The sequence below is a fragment of the Anabrus simplex genome, chromosome 5 (genome assembly GCF_040414725.1).
Source record: "Anabrus simplex isolate iqAnaSimp1 chromosome 5, ASM4041472v1, whole genome shotgun sequence".
Lineage (NCBI taxonomy): Eukaryota > Metazoa > Arthropoda > Insecta > Orthoptera > Tettigoniidae > Anabrus > Anabrus simplex.
This window is the reverse complement of record NC_090269.1, coordinates 258,007,090-258,028,271: the sequence shown is the minus strand read 5'-3', so window position 1 is coordinate 258,028,271 and position 21,182 is coordinate 258,007,090. Positions and strand designations below refer to the sequence as shown.

Genomic DNA, 21,182 nt, shown 5'->3' with positions numbered 1-21,182 from the left:
ACGATGGGATAGGAAAGGACTAGGAGTGCCTTAGGCCTTAATTGAGGTACAGGCCCAGCATTTGATTGGTGTGAAAGTGGGAAACCACGGAATACCATCTTCAGCGCTGCCGACAATGGGGTTCGAATCCACTATCTCTCGGATGCAAGCTCACAGCTGCGCGCCGCTAATCACACGGTCAACTCGCCCAGTCGTACAGAGTGGAACAGCCTGCCTGAATATTGATGGGAAGTAGCTGGGGAGTTAGATAACTTTCTTATTTAGCATGCCATTCCCCTGGTTTATAAATTTTCTGATACTACTGGTACGTAACACACTGGATCATCATAGCATTCGGGCTATTCAATCCCTACTCTGAGGCACTGATTGGAATGAACAGTGTGCATATTTAGCGGAATAATGGAAGATGAGTGTTCATGGCAATCTGCGGCCTGGTCATCCCAGCTCTGAAACTTTGGACTATTAGATTGGCACCGCAATCTAACCGCAGCACTGTTCGTTAAAAGTGATAAAACGTGCGGCTTTCCATTTGATCGAGTATTTTATATGATAGCATAGCTTTTAATCGCTAAATTCATATTTACGTTTTTGTAATGACCTATGTTGATTTCAGTTAGGAAAACCACAAAGTCAGTCTTTCTGAGAATCCCGTAGCGAAGCACGGGTACAACAGCTAGTAATAATATACAATCAGCGCTGCTTGGAAAATTCCAATGAATATTGTAACTTCCTATTAAATGGTTATAATTCAATATAATAAAGATGTATATTTTTACTTATCTTATAATGTACTGCGCAGGACTACGCAAGCCGAAACATATGTTGTGATTAAGGGGGGGCTCGCGCGCATGTGTGTGTGAAACTGTGTTCGAGATTAAACGTTTCGAGCTACGTACTCTCTGTGAACAGCGAGTGATCGTCATTTCGTAAACGTGATCGGATATTCCGCTTGCTCAGCCTGTCCACGGTAACTAGAAAAGAGATGGTAGGTATCACGAGACGGATGCGCAGTACATTGACGTGGTCATGACGTCAGTGGACTCTCCCTCCCATTACACTACGCATTGCTTTGCGCGTTTATGTCAGTCTACAGTATATACTCTTTGGTGTCAGTGTTTTCATACTAAGCAGTGAAGTTCGGTACATTGCTATTCGTCTGCGATTTGCACATTGTTTCTCGAATTATTTAATTACTGTGCTTTCGAAGTTTGCGAATGTTTTAAAAGTCGCGAACTCGTGCTTATCGTTCGTGAGTGAAGTGTATTTCAGTGCATATGTCATGCCTGTACTGTTAAGATGCCGTGATGTGCGGTTTCAGGCTGTACGAACCATCCTAGCAACGCAAAGAAGCGGTAAGTTGTCCTTTTATAGTTCCCAAAAGACCCAACGCTGCACAAACAGTGGGTAGATTTTTGTAAAATAAAATATGTTTATAAACTCAAAAATTGCACTGCTCCGAACATTTTCTGCTCTCCGATTTTAGAAAGATTTACAACATGAACTGTCAGGCACTTTCTGAAAAATGTAACAGTTCCTTCCCAATACATTCCCATAATTTCTGTATAACAGAAAAAGCAGAGAGAAATACACTTTAATAGGATACTTAATTTAAATTCTTTCGAGTAACTGGGGGCTATAAATACCAAAATTTCCAGTATGTTGGAAGGTATTTAAACAGATTAGCAAACAGTTTCACTATTCTGGCTTTCAAAGTAGGTCTGCAATATTTACAAAAGCACACAAACAAAATAATAAAACGAATAATTTTATTCGATATCTTAGTGGATTTCATGTGAAAATATTGTGTTACAACGTAAACGTATTTGTGATAAGGAAGATAAACGGGGCGCTCGGCGCAGTGAATTGCAGTAATTTGGAGCGGCCAGCAGACTGAAGTCCACTGACGTCACATGTTCCTGGCCGGGTGCGCATGACACCTACCGTATCTCTTCCAGTTACTGGGAGCCTACCTTCCAATCAATCACCACCGATCTACTAGATGGCAGACTGACTGTCAGATTCCCTACGGTATCTAATGAGATGGGGCGAATGTTTTCTCTCTAAATCGCGATTGTATGGTCAGAGATTATTTGTTATTACAAGGAAACTGTGTATGTTGGATCAGACCGACTGAATGATCAAATAAGACATCACGCTACACGCCTTCCGTTCTTACGTATACTGTTCACAGCATGACAAAATGAGTTATTCTAGACAGAAATTCGTCAGTTTCCTCGTTTGTGCTAAAAAACAGTTCTTAATAGTATGCACGTTCATATACATAGCGCACCAAGTTTGCATACTACGCATTAGCTTTCATTATCCTTGAAAAGACACAAAAGTATTACAACCCCAATATTTTTATATTCATATACGGTATGTGCCAGTAAAATGAGTTTGTGGAGTGATCAGTTCTGTTCGTGTTGTCAAAACCTCATTTTCGGTACGAAGTATTTTAGGTAAATTTGATATAAATATGGGTAGGCCTATACTTCTGCACTGTATACATCATAATCCGCTAACTGCTTCGTGCTGCAATTTTTCAGCTATTAATTAAAGTATTACCATTGATTTTGTGGCACATCGGTTCTAAGCATTAAATTTAGGATGTCTTAGTTGATAATTCACCCACGTTTCATTGAAACCTGTCCAGTCAACTCCCTTGCTAGGATATTTACTGTTGAACACTCTTGCGATATCAAGTAGTACTGATTATAATTTTTTTACATTATTGACCTATCCAAGGCTTTTGACAGGATAGATCGTGGAATATTTTTACCGAACGTTAGGGCGACTGAAGGAAACAAAAAGTAACAGAATGGATGGCTAAATTTCAACAAAATAAAACCCAAAATTTGGAGTAATTGAAGCGTTATTTGATCACGTAATAATGAAGAGGGGTTCCTGAAAGGCAATGTTATTGGACCTCTGTATTTTCTTATATTTATATCTATCTATATATATGAGTAAAGAACTAGAATCACATATAAGGCTCTTTGCTAATGACTGTACGTACTGTATGGAGTAATAAATAAGTTTCAGGATTGTGAGTGACTACAAAGAAACCTTGACAAATTTGTGAGGTGGCCAGCAGACAATGGTATGATGGTAAACAGGCAGCAACGTCAGGTAGTAAGTTTCACGAATAGAAAAAGTCCCCTCTCAGTTTTAATGACTAGGTTGATGGGATGACAGTAACTCATAGACATCACCGTAAGTATATACGTGTTAATATAAGGAAAGATCTTCTTTGGGATAATCACATAAACGGTATTGTGAAGAAGATGATACAGATATCTTCACGTGGTTAAGATGATATTTAAGAGCTATCGTAAGAATGTAAAGCAGAGAGCTCGTAAGTTTCTGGTAAGACCACAATTAGAGTACGGTTCAAGTGTATGGGACCCTCGCCAGGATAACTTGGTACAAGAACTGGAAAGAATCAAAGGAAATCAGTACCATTTGGTCCGGGCGATTTCCGACAAAAGAGTTGTATTACCAAAAAGTTAGTAGTGTTACAAATATGTTGCCAAGTTTGGGCTGGGAACACTTGTGAGAAAGGAGACGAGTTGCTTGACGAAGTGGTATGTTCCGAGCTCACAGTAGAGTGATGGCGTGGAATGATATTAGTAGACGAATAAGTTTGAGTGGTGTTTCTAGAAAATATCACAGTATGAAGATAAAGTTGGAATTCAAAACCAAACCAAACCAAAAGGGCGTTGGCGTACCAAGCGACCGCATAGTACAATACTTCGTCGTTAGTATTACTAGTGGGGGCAGGAACGAAGAAAGTGTCAGTGAAGGTGTAGATGGTCTTAGGCACCTAGGGGTCAAAATATGTAGGATAATTTTGTATAAAATCTAGTTTAAGTATGCGTAAATATCCCTGACCTGGCCGGGAATCGAACCCGGGGCCTACGCGTAAAAGGCGCGCACGCTACCCCTACACCACGGAAAGTTGGAATTCAAGAGGACAAATTAGGGCAAATATTCGTTTATAGGAAAAGGAGTTATGGACTGCAATAATTTACCGAGGGAGATGCTCAGTAAATTTCCACTTTCTATTATTTAAGAAAGGACTAGGCAAACAACAGATAGGGAATCTACCACCAGGGCGACTGCCCTAAATGCAGATCAATGGTGATTGATGTTAAACATGGAGGATGGTATGAAACCTACAACATACAAATATAAAATATCAACACCCTCAGTGGCAAAGCAACACATAACAAACAGAATGTAGGCACAATAACCCATGCTGATCTGAAAATAACACATTCAGCAAATGTCTGTATTGTGATAAGCAACTAAATTTATAAATACAGGTTTGATATCTAAATAAATAATGGCAACAACTCTTTAATGTACGATGATTATTTTCCGAATCATGCCCACGTCCTTGGATCTACATATTTAATTTTAGCATGTCAATTGCTCATTGAGCACCCATTGAGGTGTCTGGTAGTACTCCGATGACTAGCTGTGCTTTATCAAGGTTATTTACTTTATAAACGGACAGAATACATGCATATATACATACTGTACCTGTGCGGAATGGGCCATCTTATCATGATATGGATTGATAGGATACTGAAATACGTATTGGGAAGCTGATGCTCACATTCTAAATAGTGCCACAGCTGCAAGAACATTTAGACGGACCTGGAGGCAGGAAGATTTTATGTACAATAGAAATATATATTTCCATTGCGAAAATCCTGGCTAGTTGAGCTGTTGATCTCAGTAAAAATCACACGAAGTTCTCGCTACCTTATTTACGCGAGTGGAAAGGGGAGAGAAGTAACAAAGACGCTAACCGCTCCTGTACCGGGATAAGAATACTATTATTCCTCCACAAGGCGAGATTGCACAACGCCACAGGTTCTGAGAAATGATGAAATAAATTTCCCCTAGCCTACGGGCATATATTCGTAGATTGGCTACGGGAACTTTTAAAAGACCTGCTTTACTTTCTGGCCAATGACAAAATTCTGATGACTCCTGGACCTCTAGGTATACCGGCTTTGAATCTGTAAATATGAAATACGGCTATCTTTCCAATTAAAAATAAATAAAATAATCACAGAACTTCAAATGTGGGAGTTTTAGAAGATCTTCTTCGTGATTATTGACAATAATTTTAATAAATTAAGGTATCCATTCCTAGAAATTGACCCCAGCTGGACTGCTATTGGACAGAGCTACACCACGCCAGTAGCGATGCTAATAAATCCACGAAACATAGAAGAAGGAAGTCTATTGATATATTAATTTACGATCGATTCGTGATAAGGTTACAATGTGTCAGATTATATTATCAGACCGTTCTGTGGTAACAAGACGAACATCCAGGTCAGCCTCCAAATACCGATTTAAGAAAACCATCCCTCCCCTCTTTCTCGGGACTGACCTCTGATGAACCGGAAGAAGAGGGAAGAATAATACAAATAAGACGGACCGGAGCAACTAGACACACAGCAGGTGAACAGAGCTGAAGGTGGAACCTCTACTGCTCAGTGTCAATATATCCGCGCCGAACTTAAGCTATTTACAGTATATAACTCGGAGTACTTTCAGTTCATATTGGTGATATAAACTTTGATCCGTTCAGTTTGACTGTTAGGATGATGCTTGTAACGCAGGAAGTAATTGAAAATAGTAACAATTATCGACAGATGCCGGTAGCATTTGTAAGAAGGCAATGTGCCCAGCCTGCACCTCTAATATTTCGGACGGTCAGACTTCGTCATATGTGGAGGAAACCGAGTCAGCATAGCGAACACTAGACGGCATAGACAACGATTTCCTGGAGTGCCGTGTTTGATACCCGCGAAGCGCGTCGGGTCGCATGATACGATACTTCGTCGCTAGTATCAACAATAGTTACTAGTGCGGGCAGGAACGAAGAAAGTGTCAGTGAAGGCGTAAATGGTCTTAGGCACCTAGGGGTCAAAATATGTAGGATAATCTTGTACAAAATCTAGTTTAAGTATGTGTGTGTGAAGTATCATTGCATAGGATTAATTGAGCTCCATTTCCTGATGGCCTACACCATGCCACAGTAAGACGGATGGGGCCCGTAGCCCTTTGCTGTCCAACGCAAGAAGTCTACGCAGTGATGAGTACCATATTTTGATTAATCATGTGGGAAAGTTATCGAGGTAAAACGGGGAAATAAACAGATTAATAAAGGTTACTTAACGTAACACATGGGCCGCTTCTCGGTTCCATGATTTAATTAAGATGTGACGGAGGGACATAATTAGATTAACTGCAAATATAGGTTAAATCATTTAATTAATGTTCGTTGCTGTACATAAATTTAATATGGGTTAAATCGTTTAATTAAAGTTTTTTGCTGTACATAAATTTAGGGGTTGCCTGGCTGAGGCGGTAAAGGCGTACTCGGTTCACCCGGAAGGACGTGGATTCGATTCCCCGTCAGGAAGTCGAAGAATTTAAGAAACGAGATTTCCACTTCCGGAGGTGCACATGGGCCTGAGGTTCACTCAGCCTACACCAAAAATGAGTACCAGTTTAATTCCTGGGGGCAAAGGCGGCCGGGCGTAGAGCTAACCACTCTACCCCATCAAGTGACGAGGTTACGGATAATGGAAGCCTTTGCCTTCAACCCCTCCAAGCGCCTTCATGGCCTGCACGGGGATGACTTTGCTTTTTTTTTGCTTGCTGTACATAAATTTAATATGCGTTAAATCATTTAATTAATGCATGTTCTTTTATACATAATTTTGCTTTGGGTTTATTAACTTGTTTATTGTTTGTTCGGTCAATGTTATAATTTAGTGTTAGGAATTAGGTATGTTGTTACAATAAATCCAGAGATATGAAAGTACCAGTGTATTTAAATGTGTGGTTTACGTAAAGCAAAGTCATCTCCGTACAGGCCATGAAGGCCCTTAGAAGGTAAAGGCTTCCACCTCGGCACTTGATGGGGTGGAGTGGTGCGCGCCGTGATGAGGATGACGTGATGATGAAGACGACATATACACCCAGCCTCCGTGCCAGCGAAATTAACCAATTAAGGTTAAAATCCCCAACCCTGCCTGGAGTCGAACCCGGGACCCCTGTGACCAAAGGCCAGCACGCTAACCATTTAGCCATGGAGTCGGACAATATTACTCTGATGTATGAGGATGGAGAGATGTCTGCATCAGGGATCTAAAAGAGCAAACTACGATGAAATATACTGTATAGTGAAGCTACGATGAGATATATAATAAATATACGAGGAACACAGAGATTGTTAGTGGCCGGGTACGAGAAAATGGAATTATCAGTCCGTGGGACGTAGGCAGATTAAGACTTACTTACGGAGAGTACAGGGATCGCACCCCGTTATAGTACGTACGAGAAGGACAGACTGCATGTTTAGTTATTTGAAGTATTACGATCTAGAGATTAAAAAGAGGTTGATAATCCGCATAAGTGACCGTAAGGGAGAATGATAAATCATGACATATTTAACGAATTTAGAATGGACACACAATATTATTATTATTATTATTATTATTATTATTATTATTATTATTATTATTAATATTGTTGTTTTGACGATCGTAATAATAATAATTAGAGCCCGGATTCCCACGCAAATGTATGTTCTTAAATAAGCTAGTTACACTCCTCAAACTTTGTAAATATTCGTTTTATGACTTAAGGGTTCCAAATTGTCTTTCTTTTTCCTTGCATGTTTGCATGTTTTGGCCCTTTTATGAGAAAATTCATGCGTAGTGCATATTGGGACGTTGGTATTGCACAATATGACTTTTCTTCTGACTTTGGAGCATATACAACCTGTGACAATAAAATTCAGTGAATGAAGTCAGAACGGCTGATTCGGTAACATTGGCGACAGGCAAAGCTGCACCTGTATAGCAGCCGGTTTTGACCACCTGCTCCCAACGATGTTCAGTTGCACATCGTGTGTGCGCCGTGTAAGACCTGTTTGACACAGTGCGTGTTTAGTGCGTTGGATCTGAACTGCGAACAGGAACATGAACGACCAAAAGATCAATGTACAGTTTTGTTTTAAGCTTGGCAAGACACCGAAAGAAACGCATGCGATACTGGTACGTGTTTATGAAGATCAAGCACTGTCCTTGAAGTGTGTGTACGAGTGGTTCGCCCGTTTTCGAGAAGGCCGGGAATGCTTCTGACAACCGCCGTAGCGGAAGACCGGCGACCGCCGTCAGTGACGAAAACATTGAGAACATTAATCACGAACGATCGGCGATTAACTGTGCGCATAATAGCGGCTGAACTGCAGATTAACCGTAAATCCGTACGACAAATCGTTACCCAGAAGTTAGGGAAGAGAAAAACGTGTTCTCGTCTTGTGCCACATCACTTGACTGACGATCAGACGCAGGCACGTTTAGAGGCTTCACAGGATTTTGTCGAAACGATGGGTGCGACACCAGATTTCTTGAACTATATCGTCACTGAGGATGAAATCTGGTGTCTCAGGTAAGAGCCTGAAACGAAACGGCGAAGCATGGAATGGCGTTCTCCGGGATCCCCTTGTCGAAAAAAGGACAGAGCCGAAAATTCACGCAACAAAAGGTTGCTCATCACCTTTTTCGATAGTCAAGGCATTATCCACAAGGAATTTCTGCCTGAGGGAAAGACCTTTTGAACACCATCCCAAAGGAAGCCTTCTTGCAAAGTTTCCAGGACATGTATCGCCGGTCTCAGCAGTGCATAGTTATGGGAGGGGACTATTTCGAAGGACAGTAAGGTCACTGTCGTGCATTGTTCATCTATGTTGATATTACAGGACTATTCACCGAACTTTATTGTCACAGGTTGTATAATGTTAAGTTGCATGAGAGTGTCTTTCATGAATATTGATTTGCAGAGTTTGGGATCGTTTAACTACGTTATATTTCTGTTATTGAGAGACGGAGAGAAAAAGAATGTATTCCTGGCATCCTGCCTGACAACCAAAGTTAGCACGTACGCTAGAGATCATATAATCCAATTAATCCGATTATTGAATTTTTTCCATCAACGAACTTAGTGCCACTGATTAGGCGTAATATCACTTAATTGACTTTTTCCGGTTTTAGGTCGTAGGCAATTTCCAGTAGATGACGCTGCTCGCGTTAAAGATGTGCAAGTGGAATTCAGCAAAAGGAATGTGCAGCAAGACTTAATGTACACTGACTTAGCAAATGTCATGGGATAGTCACCTAATAGCGTGTGGGACCTCCTCTGGCCCTGCGAACTGCAGTGAGAAACTGTGGAAGTGAGTCGACAAGTCCCTGGTAGTCCTCTGGATGCAACTGACACAAAATTGTTTGCAGAGCTGCCGCCAATGCTGGTCTGTCCGTGAGTGCAGGATCCATGGCCCGGAGCCTGCGTTCCAGGACATCCCAGATATGCTCGATAAGGTTCATATCGGGGCTATTGGGTGGCCATGGCAGTCGTTGGACCTCCGCTGCATGTTCCTGGAACCATTCCCGAGCGACGTGGGAGCGATGTGGTGGCACGTTATCATCTTAAAACAGCGCAGAACCGTCTGGGCGCTGGAAGGTCAAAAATGGGTGCAGATGGTCTCCGAGCAGCTCAACATACCGCGTACCACTCAAAGTCTCTTTCAGAACAACTAAGGGGCCCATTCCATACCAGGAAAATGCACCCCAGACCATAACAGAGACACAGGCGCCCTGGACCACACCTTCAAGGTAGGCGGGATCCATCGCTTCATGTGGTCTGCGCCATACACGTTGCCTCCCATCGGCAAGGTTCAGTTGAAATCGTGATTCGTCCGACCATATCACCTTTGCCATTATTCCAGTGTCCATCCCTGGTGACTGGCGACAAATGCGCGTCGTTGTGCCCGATGACGTTGGGTTAACAGTGGCACCCGTGTGCGGCGCCGGCTCCCCCCATACAATCCATGTTCCTGCGGATTGTCCACTGGGAGACGTGTCTAGCATAGCCTGTGTTGAATTGAGCCGTGATTTGTTGCACGGTTGTCCATCTGTCACTAATGACAATCCGTATGAGATGTCGCCGGTCACGGTCATCGAGGGTGGCTGGACGGCCGGTTGTTCATCTGTTGTGAACGGTGACACCCGCATTCAACCATTCACGATACACCCTGGACACGGCTGATCGTGTGAAGCCGAATTCCCGCACCACTTCCGAAATCGCACTTCCCACCCGTCGGGCACCGACCACCATACCTCGTTCGAGTGGTGTCTGCTCATGACCACGTTCCATGTTACACCTGTCACATGCACAGCCACTGCTCACAAGGTCTCCTATACAACTGCCGCTGGCACAGGGGGTGTGTGGTGCGCAGACAACACACTTGCGCATCAGTGCTCCGCTATCCCATGACATTTGCTCAGTCAGTGTATATAAAATAAAATTTTGGCAAATTACCTGCTAGGGTAACAAAGTTGGAAAGTACAGGTCTACCCCTTGTCAAATTTTTAGCAGTTATTGAAAACATTTAAGTGTGTCTGCAACCATCGTACGGAGAAGTAGCTGCGGCAGCTAGAGATAAGCTGAAAAATTATCCGTTCAAATCCTGATTTTGAATTGGCCAACATTATAAAAGACCTAATGTGTGCTGAAAGTGCAAAAGACGTCAATTTGACCTCACTTTGTCGCAAATATCTTCATTTAAGTATGCACATTTCAATTCTTGTTAAGTACAAAGATCATTTCCTGTGTTTAAGAATGTGCTGATAGATAAATGGGTGTACTTAAATCAGACAATTTGGAGAAATTACACTGACTGACAGAGCAAATGCAACACCAAGAAGGAGTGGTCAGAACTTTATGCCAATTGCAGGGTAGACTGACGTCACTGAGGTATGCTCATGATGTGAAATGCGCCGCTGTGCTGCGCACGTAGCGAACGATAAATGGGACACGGCGTTGGCGAATGGCCCACTTCGTACCGTGATTTCTCAGCCGACAGTCATTGTAGAACGTGTTGTCGTGTGCCACAGGACACGTGTATAGCTAAGAATGCCAGGCCGCCGTCAACGGAGGCATTTCCAGCAGACAGACGACTTTACGAGGGGTATGGTGATCGGGCTGAGAAGGGCAGGTTGGTCGCTTCGTCAAATCGCAGCCGATACCCATAGGGATGTGTCCACGGTGCAGCGCCTGTGGCGAAGATGGTTGGCGCAGGGACATGTGGCACGTGCGAGGGGTCCAGGCGCAGTCCGAGTGACGTCAGCACGCGAGGATCGGCGCATCCGCCGCCAAGCGGTGGCAGCCCCGCACGCCACGTCAACCGCCATTCTTCAGCATGTGAAAGACACCCTGGCTGTTCCAATATCGACCAGAACAATTTCCCGTCGATTGGTTGAAGGAGGCCTGCACTCCCGGCGTCCGCTCAGAAGACTACCATTGACTCCACAGCATAGACCTGCACGCCTGGCATGGTGCCGGGCTAGAGCGACTTGGATGAGGGAATGGCGGAACGTCGTGTTCTCCGATGAGTCACGCTTCTGTTCTGTCAGTGATAGTCACCGCAGACGAGTGTGGCGTCGGCGTGGAGAAAGGTCAAATCCGGCAGTAACTGTGGAGCGCCCTACCGCTAGACAACGCGGCATCATGGTTTGGGGCGCTATTGCGTATGATTCCACGTCACCTCTAGTGCGTATTCAAGCCACGTTAAATGCCCACCGCTACGTGCAGCATGTGCTGCGGCCGGTGGCACTCCCGTACCTTCAGGGGCTGCCCAATGCTCTGTTTCAGCAGGATAATGCCCGCCCACACACTGCTCGCATCTCCCAACAGGCTCTACGAGGTGTACAGATGCTTCCGTGGCCAGCGTACTCTCCGGATCTCTCACCAATCGAACACGTGTGGGATCTCATTGGACGCCGTTTGCAAACTCTGCCCCAGCCTCGTACGGATGACCAACTGTGGCAAATGGTTGACAGAGAATGGAGAACCATCCCTCAGGACACCATCCGCACTCTTATTGACTCTGTACCTCGACGTGTTTCTGCGTGCATCGCCGCTCGCGGTGGTCCTACATCCTACTGAGTCGATGCCGTGCGCATTGTGTAACCTGCATATCGGTTAGAAATAAACATCAATTATTCGTCCGTGCCGTCTCTGTTTTTCCCCAACTTTCATCCCTTTCGAACCACTCCTTCTTGGTGTTGCATTTGCTCTGTCAGTCAGTGTAATTGTTTCAAAAGGAAATGAAAATGTAACCATGTTGAAGTGAATTCTGACAGTGCATATTTTCCAGTTTATTGAGCAAGTTTTATCATATGTGAGTGCATGAATGCATGCATTTTGAGATGTGTTAATGCATGGAAATCCGGGCTCTAGTAATGAACAATCGAAGGATCGCCGTTATGTCTCGAAGTAAGTAAGGCGCTAGCTGCTTTGAACTGTTCAATTAGCGTACTGAAGTACTACGTGGTCGTTGCTGTTCGTGCGATATTTTATGTAACATAAAATGTTGAAAAGGATCAGTGTTGCCAACTTATATTTTCAAGATAAGCTAAATACTACTAAAAATTCGCTAAAATTACGCCAAGATAGATAGATAGATAGATAGATAGATAGATAGATAAAGAATGGGTGAACCCTGCCAACGCAGGGCTCCACACGTAGGTCTGTGAAGACCCTTTTTGTCCCTTAAACGGGTTTGCCTAGTCCAGCCCTAATGCTCCTATAAAGGATACCAGAGTCCGGATGTTGGCATTCCTGATGTCTTCCAGGCTCACGAAATGTAGCCAAGATATCGATGTCTAGTGCTTGCAAGAGCCCCGCACTGACACAACACATGCGCGGAGGTCTCTTCCTCCCTGCCGCATCTTCTACACATCGGATCCTGACTCATTTTCATGATGTGTAGGTGTCTCTGTAAGGTATTGTGGCCTGTCAACAGTCCAACTACCATTCGCATTCTGGTCCTATTCAAATTCATCAGGACCTTTTTATAACTTTGGCTAGGCCCTTTGATGAGTTCACGCCTGCCTTGCTATGGTTAACTTCTTCCAAATGTGTAAGTGAGACTGGTTTGTCCACTGGGATATTACCAGTTTCACGCTTCGGAGTGACACTCCCAGGAAGGGCTCTGGTCCTATGAAAGGACCTTTTGAGCCTTGTTTCGCTAGTTTGTCAGCTTCTTCATTTCCACGGATACCTGTGTGCCCAGGAACCCATAACAGGGCAACTGAGCTAAGTTCACACAGCTGATCTAACATCCTTTGGCATTCCCATACCATTTTTGATGTTGTTCTAACTGCGCATAGTGCTTTTAACGCTGTCTGGCTATCACTGTAAATGGTGATGTATCTTCTATGTCCAGGCATGTTCCATACATATACAGCACAGGCCAGTATTGCATATACTTCGGCCTGGAAAACAGTAGCATGTTTACCCATGGGAAGAGACAGCCTTGTCTTAGGCCCCCAGACCCCGGCGCCTGTGCCCGTCTCTGTACGCGAGCCATCTGTGTACCATGTACATCCCCCAGACCTAAGACGGGCCCCAGCATCCGCGGTCCACTCCTCCCTTGTGGGTACCACCACTGTGAACTTATAATTCAGATTAAAACTAGGTTTCATCAGGTCCCCGATCATCATTGTCGTAGGGCAGGTCTGGTGAAGACTTGTAAGAATAGAGGCATGTCCTCTATTCGGATTCTTGAAGGACCATCCTCCGAGTGACCAGAGGCGGTAAGCACTCATTCCCGCTATTTCCTTAACATATAAATGTAAGGGGGAAGACCTAGGATTGCCTCCATTGCACATAATGGTATAGTATCCAGTGCCCCTGTTATTCCTAGACACGCAAGTCTTTGGAGACTGTTTAACTTGGTGGTCACAGTTTTACTCTCCGAACCTGGCCACCAGACTAAAGATGCAAAGGTGATCGTGGGCCATACAATAGAAATATAGAGCCACTGGACTACCTTAGGTCCTAGGCCCCAAGTCCTGCCGACGGCCCTGCGACAGGCCCACATAATCTTGCGAGCTTTATCCACTTTATTGCCACTTTATTGCCTCAAGGATTATCGTAGGTACTTAACTGAGGTTGTCTTAACATTTTTTTTCCCAAATAGGAAAGGCTCTAACAGTCCGTCTAGCCTCCTCCTCCTGGTAAATACCACGAGCTCCGTCTTGTCGGGATTAACCGACAAGTCCGTGTCGTGGCACCACCTTTCCACCCTACGTAGGGAGCTCTGTATGAGCTCTGAAACCGTACTGGGTAAATTTCCCACCGCCATCAGGCTAATGTCATCTGCATAGCCTTGGGCGTAAATTCCTCCAACATTTAACCTGGTAAGTAGTTCATCCACTACCAGACACCATAATGTTGGTGATAATACTCCTCCCTGTGGACACCCCCTGTCTATACTAGCTCTCAAATTCCGCCAAGAAATCCGATCTCAAATAATGAGCAATAAAAATGAGGAATAATAATAATAATAATAATAATAATAATAATAATAATAATAATAATAATAATAATAATAATAATAATAATAATAATAATAATAATAATAATAATAAAAGTAAATGTCTGCACTCACCTGATCTGTGAGTTTCACTGGGAACTGGGATTAACCCCCTGTCCGCGAGCCGGCGAGCTAAAACTTGTAGACGTTTTAGTGCCGGGTGCAAACTAGGTGAATCCCCTACCTTAGGGGCCATACAAAGAACAGGCCATTTAATTAAACGTCTTCCTTCATAGCATAAATATAAATGATACTCTCTCACAGTTTCATTATCTGTCGTCATTCGTCAACTAAGAGATAATTACCCTTTCATATACGTTATAAATGTATGATACCATGATGTCATAACATCAAATCCAAATAACACGTTTTCCTCATATGACTGCTAGCTCCTGACAAGAAGTACGGAATGGCTCGGAGAAAGACTGGAGTACAAATTAGAAAAAAACGTAAAATGGATAAAACACTAAATTCCGCTATAATAAATTTATAATTCCGCCAAAAAATCCGCTGTCCGCTAAATTATATATTTTTCCGCCGACAGTCATGTAATTCCGCCAAATTTAGCGGAAAATCCGCTAAGTTGGCAACACTGAAAAGGATTTTGAATATCGAATGTGAATCCCTTCATTTCACGGTCATGTATTAGCTCTCAGATGTTTTGAAGGTCGTAATGTATTGATTATTTCATTTTAACTCGGTCGGCTGACTTGATACCAACCGGTAGACTGACAAAAAATATGTTAAAAATACAACAACTAACTCGCTCGCCAAGTTCCAGAGTCCAGACACGTGCTTCCCCCGACACAGCCTGCGTCACAGACACGGCACTCAAAAATGTCAAAGACAATAACTGTCACATCATGTATGTATGTATGTATGTATGTATGTATGTATGTATGTATGTACACTGACTGACAGTGACAATGCAACACCAAAGAGGAGTGGTTCGAAAGGGATGAAAGTTGGGGAAAAAACAGAGACGGCACGGACGAATAATTGATGTTTATTTCAAACCGATATGCAGGTTACACAATGCGCACGGCATCGACTCAGTAGGATGTAGGACCACCGCGAGCGGCGATGCACGCAGAAACACGTCGAGGTACAGAGTCAATAAGAGTGCGGATAGTGTCCTGAGGGATGGTTCTCCATTCTCTGTCAACCATGTGCCACAGTTGGTCGTCCGTACGAGGCTGGGGCAGAGTTTGCAAACGGCGTCCAATGAGATCCCACACGTGTTCGATTGGTGAGAGATCCGGAGAGTACGCTGGCCACGGAAGCATCTGTACACCTCGTAGAGCCTGTTGGGAGATGCGAGCAGTGTGTGGGCGGGCATTATCCTGCTGAAACAGAGCATTGGGCAGCCCATGAAGGTACGGGAGTGCCACCGGCCGCAGCACATGCTGCACGTAGCGGTGGGCATTTAACGTGCCTTGAATACGCACTAGAGGTGACGTGGAATCATACGCAATAGCGCCCCAAACCATGATGCCGCGTTGTCTAGCGGTAGGGCGCTCCACAGTTACTGCCGGATTTGACCTTTCTCCACGCCGACGCCACACTCGTCTGCGGTGACTATCACTGACAGAACAGAAGCGTGACTCATCGGAGAACACGACGTTCCGCCATTCCCTCATCCAAGTCGCTCTAGCCCGGCACCATGCCAGGCGTGCACGTCTATGCTGTGGAGTCAATGGTAGTCTTCTGAGCGGACGCCGGGAGTGCAGGCCTCCTTCAACCAATCGACGGGAAATTGTTCTGGTCGATATTGGAACAGCCAGGGTGTCTTGCACATGCTGAAGAATGGCGGTTGACGTGGCGTGCGGGGCTGCCACCGCTTGGCGGCGGATGCGCCGATCCTCGCGTGCTGACGTCACTCGGGCTGCGCCTGGACCCCTCGCACGTGCCACATGTCCCTGCGCCAACCATCTTCGCCACAGGCGCTGCAACGTGGACACATCCCTATGGGTATCGGCTGCAATTTGACGAAGCGACCAACCTGCCCTTCTCAGCCCGATCACCATACCCTTCGTAAAGTCGTTTGTCTGCTGGAAATGCCTCCGTTGACGGCGGCCTGGCATTCTTAGCTATACACGTGTCCTGTGGCACACGACAACACGTTCTACAATGACTGTCGGCTGAGAAATCACGGTACGAAGTGGGCCATTCGCCAACGCCGTGTCCCATTTATCGTTCGCTACGTGCGCAGCACAGCGGCGCATTTCACATCATGAGCATACCTCAGTGACGTCAGTCTACCCTGCAATTGGCATAAAGTTCTGACCACTCCTTCTTGGTGTTGCATTTGCTGTGTCAGTCAGTGTATGTATGTATGTATGTATGTATGTATGTATGTATGTATGTATGTATGTATGTATGTATGTATGTATGTATGTATGTATGTATGTATGTATGTATGTATGTATGTATGTATGTATGTATGTATGAGTTGTTGGGAAGACCACGTTCTGATCTGAGTCCTCTGATAATGGATTTTTCAACCTTTGTCATCACAGTCATTGTTGTAAGGCTACCCACCGTACAGCCCTGATCTATCACCGTGCGACTTTCATATCTGTGGTCTGTTGAAGAAAGAGAATGAAGAATCACCGCCTCTATTCGGACAATGAAGTAATGGACAGTATTCGCAACTTGTTCCAATCTCAGGCAAAGGAGTTCGACAAGCAGGGTATTCACCACTTGGTGATACAGTAGAACAAGTGCTTGTCTGAATTTGAAGATAAATTTTGAAATGAACTTTGTTTATTTAAATCGGTTGCCTTTGATCCGTTTTCGTTTTATCCACCCTTATATATCCGCCATATTCTCCTAATATGTTACCTAGCGACTTCTGCTTCCCTCCCTGGCTGAAAATAATGCTGAAATGCATAATAATATTGACGCCTTCAAGAAGGCTAAGGTATAAAACCTAAATAGACTACCAGAAGTAACTCATGAATTTTCGACCATATTGGGTATATGGAATGTTCTGGTTGAGATAATAGGATGGCAGGTTCAATGTTGTACAGTATATGTTTCAGAAGTGTCTGCATATTGAGTATGTCGTGCCTTTTATTAATATTATTATCATAATACTTTATTGTTGTTATTATTATTATTGTTGTTGTTGTTACCGTGTTTTGGTGGATCAGCAGAGGTGAAAGAAGGTGCGGGCTGGAATGGGTCTAACTACAAGTCCGAAAGATGCATTAAAATTTCAATAAAGGTTATATTTTCAAAACTAAACAATGGTGGCATAGAATTTTTGAGCATACAACAAATAACAAACAGTTAAATCAGGTACAAAATCAATAAGTCCAAGATTAGAGAACAACTTAATGATCTGGGCTTCAAGCCCCACCGTACACAACTCTGAGCTCTCAGCTCACAATCACCAAATACCAAAGGGCAGAAAACCCTTAATTACCTGGAGCTCTTGCTCCCGCTTAATAATACCAGAAAGAGCGGACCTGCTCTCAATTTTACAAGCCTATCAAAGGCCACAACAAACTTCACTACTAACTGTCCTCAAGGCACACAAAGAAACAGGGGTATTTAATACCCAATCTACAGGGCATTCGCATGAAGAAAACAAGACATCAGGTTAAGTTACTGGCCCAAAGTACAGCAAGGACTGGAGGCGTGAACTTGCACTCCTAAATATACATTTTAAAACCTAAGTGGCTCTAGGCCGATGCACAGGGGCTAATCCCTAGCTAGGGAGGTGACCCGTATGAGAAAACTTTAATACATTAAAGAAGAGAAGAACGGTTATGAAAACGTAGTACCTCCATTTCAAAATGAAAGGGAGCTCGAGAGGGTAAAGCACTCTCTATCCCCGACTTAAAGTTCAAGAAAACAGAAGTTTAGCAAGAAAAAGGGTTTACATGTTTAGTAGTTTACATATTAAAGGTTTCGAACCCTCCCCGAGAGTTACACTGCTGAGCTAGCAAGAAATTACTTTGTAGAAGAGCTGCTGCTTGAAGAAAGAAGCGCTTCCCGCCCCCTGCTACATATCCACACACAGAGTTAGATGTTATACGAGTGGCCCCGAGACAAGAAAATCAGCAGTTTTTATACCCTCGTGGAAAATTCGAGACCTTTCAAGAATGAGTAGACAAACCCCCTCAATTTTTATTGGGTAGCTAAAAATTACACATCAACATCGAAGAAGAAAGACACTATTGGTCAAAAATTAATTAAAGAAATTCGGGATTGGCTGAGTTCAAAACTGGCGGACAGAAAGATTAATATTGCCAACCCCAAAAATAAAAGAACAAAATTTAGTAAAGACAAAACTTAAGAATACAAAATGTCTTCAAGAGAGTTTATTCCATTGCGCCAGAGTGTATTACCATAGTTTTTTTTTTTTTTTGGTAGAGACATCTGTTAGAGAATGTTCACACTTCTTGATCAATGAAAAACAAAAGCAAATCGAAAACACTCAATGACCTCTTCTGATAACTAGTAGAGTTAGTTCAGTGGTTAAAGTTCCGGGTTTCTCCAGTAGAGAAGTTTCAATTGGCGCAAGATTTGAACTTGCGTCGCGTAGAGGTGTACCGCCCGGTACAATTATTATTATTATTATTATTATTATTATTATTATTATTATTATTATTATTATTATTATTATTATTATTATTATTATTATTATTGAATTTATCTGACCTTAACATCAATTTTCAGGAGCCTTGAACTACACAACAACGCTAAGCCAAGTAGAACTGCCAGTTTTGGAGCACAAAAAATGTCGAGATATGCTACGTAAGACGAAGTTTGGCAGGTACTTCCGTCTGGACAAGAGCTTTTTGTGCGCTGGAGGAGAAGAAAATAAGGGTGCTTGCTTGGTAAGAGGTTTTAGTCTTATATTTGTTATTAATGAACTAGGATTTTAATGTTCTTGTACCATTTTCACAGTAACTTAGTCTTATACGAACTGTTAGTGTAGACCTACTATCAAAGCTCTCGAGATCTCTCGACACCTCCAGTGAGCGGCAGTCACTGCGCTAGTCTCGATAAATCTCGTGATCCCGTCTCCGACCTCCCATCACCATAGATTATTTTAACCATTCCCGTTATTAATTGTATATGTATTAATTCTATCTAACATTAAGATGATCACCAGTCCTAATTAATTTAAACGTTTTTCACGTGTTGACCGACTAAAAAGTACAACTGGACAACACTGAAGGATTTCTAGTCTAACCAAACCTTGCTGTTTTCTGTCTACAGAAAGATGGAGGTGGTCCCCTGATCTGTGAGTCAGACAAGGACTCGGACCGTTATTATCAGGCTGGAGTCGTCGCTGGGGGTCTCGCCTGCGGAGTGAAAGATATCCCCGATGTCTACGCCAATGTGGCTTACCTCAGTGACTGGATCAAGGACAGACTGGATGAGCAGGGCCTGAAAAATGAAGCAATTCATCCATGAATTTACTAGTGGAGTACAGTGAACACATTCATTACCCCAGCTGAAAACTAAATACCGTAAATGAATAAATAAATGAATCAAACAATCACAGCCCAACCACATTATTTTTCCAAATTGGTATTCACAGCACCATCGTAACAGAAGCTACAGTACATTTTAAACAATGTACTTACAGTTCGTAATCGTACGGTCATGATTTTTACAGAAATGTACTGGGACATACGTTTTCCTTTAATTTAAAATCCTAACCTAAACTGAGTGAGCAAAAGTTAGCAGGTATTTTACTGTAGCCGAAGTTTTACTGTTTCGCGACGACAGTCGTGGGAAATTATTCCTCGTTATGAGTTTCATTATGATAGCCGTATTGGAGTACAGAATGTAAAAGTTTCAAACGAATTTATTAAAAAATCGCCATTCCAATACTTTACAATCTTCAAGTTTAAGATACAAATATTACATATATACAGTATGTTAAAATGGGATATGTTTCGCTTAGGCTTTGTAAGCGTCTTCAACCATACTTAATCTAAAGCTAAGTCAGAGCCCTGAATTGGGTTCCTCATTAAAGTATAATACATGTTTTAATACAAGGTAAAACAGATCGTCCCAAACAACCAACAATGCTAGTCACCTCTCTGTCAACACTAGGATTTTCAACACGCGCTACATTGCGAATTTTCCCACATCTGAGGCTTTATTGAACACCCTATTTATTGAATCTACGCTAGAGAGCTCACGACTACAATCTATTACAAAGATTATTCTAGAAGGAGACACAACACCTCTATACTGATGCTTCAAGAGCCTTTTGACCTTATCACGCAACCACTTGGAGTTAACAACTCTACTGTAAATCTACGTACCCGATTCTCAATCAACAACGTTCGGAGATTTATTTTTCGATATTTTAATGAATCCACGCTTCATTAATATCAAATAACCTGAACAATCCAAATGTATGTCAGTAGGTATATTGGATGGTTCGGCGGCCTCCGCCTCCACCGGCTCCCAGGGGCCCGCTCTTCTGCCTCCACACGGGAGGACTTCCCAGGGTCTCGTTCCTCCGCCCGCGGGAAATTTGAATTGGTAAACAGAGCCACGTGCTTTTTGACAGCTATCATCGACAACAACGCATCGCTAACCTCACTACTGCCATCTTGTAAGGCCTAAACCTCAATGCTGCAAACTTAATCTCACTAGCGCGAGATTTGAATTGGTAAACAAAGCCATGTGCTTTTTTACAGCCACGTGCTTTCTGACAGCTATCATCGACAAG

The 21,182-nt window shown here is 43.3% G+C and overlaps 1 protein-coding gene across 1 annotated transcript in view; it reads left to right on the top strand.

Moving 5' to 3' along the window:
* LOC136874480 (phenoloxidase-activating factor 2) overlaps nucleotides 1-19,989 on the top strand; it is an 81,643-nt gene extending 61,654 nt beyond the window's left edge. Inside the window, exons 4-5 of the mRNA XM_067148108.2 lie at nucleotides 19,163-19,323; nucleotides 19,709-19,989. Of these exons, the coding sequence (XP_067004209.2) occupies nucleotides 19,163-19,323; nucleotides 19,709-19,906 (359 nt within the window). The 3' untranslated portion in view covers nucleotides 19,907-19,989. The remainder of the gene's footprint in view (nucleotides 1-19,162; nucleotides 19,324-19,708) is intronic.
* Nucleotides 19,990-21,182: the final 1,193 nt, after the last annotated feature.